Here is a 1,938-nt window from a genome sequence, read left to right as displayed (position 1 = left end):
GTCATATTGGGAGGAGTTCACAACGGTGTGATACAGGGCACCCTTAGCAGTGAAAGCTTGTCCAACTTGTCTACAAAAATTGTTTTTTCAAGAAAGAAAAGAAAAGAAACAGTTCGTTAAAGCTATCACGGAGCACTCCTGAGACAGACGGTGGTCCCGACACGCTAATTAAGTCCCACGTGTCAGTGTGACGGCGAGCAACCTGGATAAGAAGGACCTCATAAAACCTCGGGCTACCTCCGAATAGAGAGGCAACCCAACGAAGCAAACCGCGACAGAAACTGGTGGCTGGGCCACTGGTTTCATTTATCTTTTTTCCTTCTAGCTAACGATCGATAGAAGCCAGTGGGCGCGCTGCGCAGCTACAAATACGCCACCAACCTGACCCGCTGATCCCATCCAATTCCCCATTCCCAAAGAAAGTCATCCGAGAATCAGAACCTCGTCCACCGGAGATGGAGAAGATGAGCTCGTCGGTGCAGTCCTGGGCGGACCAGCACAAGCTCGCCACCGTCGGTCAGTCTCTGTCCCTCGGTCCCCCTTTCTCTCCCGCGATCTCCGATCGGTGTTCTTGTATAGTTGTGAATTTGTGATGTGAGACCAGGTACTGATTTTGATTGCCGTGAATGCAGGGGCGATGTGGACGATGGCGGTTGGCGCCTCGGTGGCGTGCGGCCGGCGGCGGGGCAGGGCGGCGGGGTTCACGGTCGCTGCCGCGCTCGGCGGAGCGGCGCTGGCGCACCACTACTACGCCGCCAAACGGAGGGAGGAGGAGGCGAGGTGCTTCGAGCTGGACTTCTACTCGCAGCTACCGGCGGCCACCGGCGAGGATGGCCAGGAGAACGAGCGGTGGAGCTACTAGCAGATCAGACGTTCAGATCACGGCCGGCCGGCCGGCCAGCCGTGGATCGAAACGAGACGATGATGATGACGACCAATTAGGAGTACCAGTTAATTAATAGCCCATGACGTGGCGCGGCTCATTTGTCCTAATCCATCCAGCGGGGAAGACGGGATTATCTTATCTACTTTGTACTATCCATCCGGCAAGTGGCGTTGTTGTCTCCATCATCTAGTAGGTGTGATGGGGGTGGGGTGGGGGTAGGATTGGTTCCCTCTTCTCTATGTCTATGATTGAAGGAACCAAGAAACCCAACGATGCCTTGCGGATTATAGTAGATAGAATTCTGTCTGTTTGGATGAAGTTGATCGAATAAACAACAGCGAGTCGCCTGGGTTATCCAAGTTTTAAACTTTTAATAGCGTCCGGCACACAGTGAGAAGCGAGGCCGGCCTAGTCATGAGAAAAGAATCCTGGAATCCGTGGTTGTTACAGTATCCATTCAAGGGGTCCTTATGTTAACTGGATCTGGAAGGAAGAATCTTTCCCGGAAGAAAGTGGAGAAAAGAGAGAGAAGCTGGCATTTTAATTTCAGTTGCACACAACTGATAATCATGACAAATGCAATTGCAAGGTATGGTAATGTCTTTGAGAATCTTTGGAGTATTTTGCTGCAACATGCAACATAATAAAGCATACTATAATTTAAATTAGGTGTAAAGTTATAGCTACAACGGCAACCAGCAAATTTCCTTCGGTATCCGTGTGCAAACAGGGGGGACTAGTCAGTGGGCACGGATGCGGGAGGCAGCGATTCAACCGTATCCTGTATATGTCCGTCAGTAAATTTAAATTCAAATGTACGTCGCGCGCCGGATCACACCCGCGCCGGATCGCATCCCCGATCACAACCAAAATGAGACAAATATGTTTAGTTTTTACATGCCCAAATCCAAAAGAACATCAGTTTGGCAGTCCGTGCATTTCCGCCCTGCCGGACCGGCAATTCCAGCAAGCTGCTCCTCGATCAAGGAGGTGTCGTCGTCGCCGTGTAGGCAACCTCCGTGTCCGTGTCCGCCTTCGCTGCGTCCTCATCT

General features: G+C 51.7%; 1 protein-coding gene across 1 annotated transcript; it reads left to right on the top strand.

The window, feature by feature from the left end:
- Nucleotides 1-238: 238 nt before the first annotated feature.
- LOC123120358 (uncharacterized) lies at nucleotides 239-1,245 on the top strand. Its single transcript, XM_044540329.1, has 2 exons — nucleotides 239-516; nucleotides 633-1,245. Exons 1-2 carry the CDS (start codon nucleotides 456-458, stop codon nucleotides 860-862), a joined length of 291 nt encoding a protein of 96 aa, XP_044396264.1. The 5' UTR covers nucleotides 239-455; the 3' UTR covers nucleotides 863-1,245.
- The last annotated feature ends 693 nt before the right edge of the window (nucleotides 1,246-1,938 follow it).

The sequence above is a fragment of the Triticum aestivum genome, chromosome 5D, assembly GCF_018294505.1.
Source record: "Triticum aestivum cultivar Chinese Spring chromosome 5D, IWGSC CS RefSeq v2.1, whole genome shotgun sequence".
In the NCBI taxonomy this organism is placed as follows: domain Eukaryota; kingdom Viridiplantae; phylum Streptophyta; class Magnoliopsida; order Poales; family Poaceae; genus Triticum; species Triticum aestivum.
Note: the sequence above shows the minus strand (reverse complement) of the source record. Positions and strands in the feature narration are given on the sequence as shown.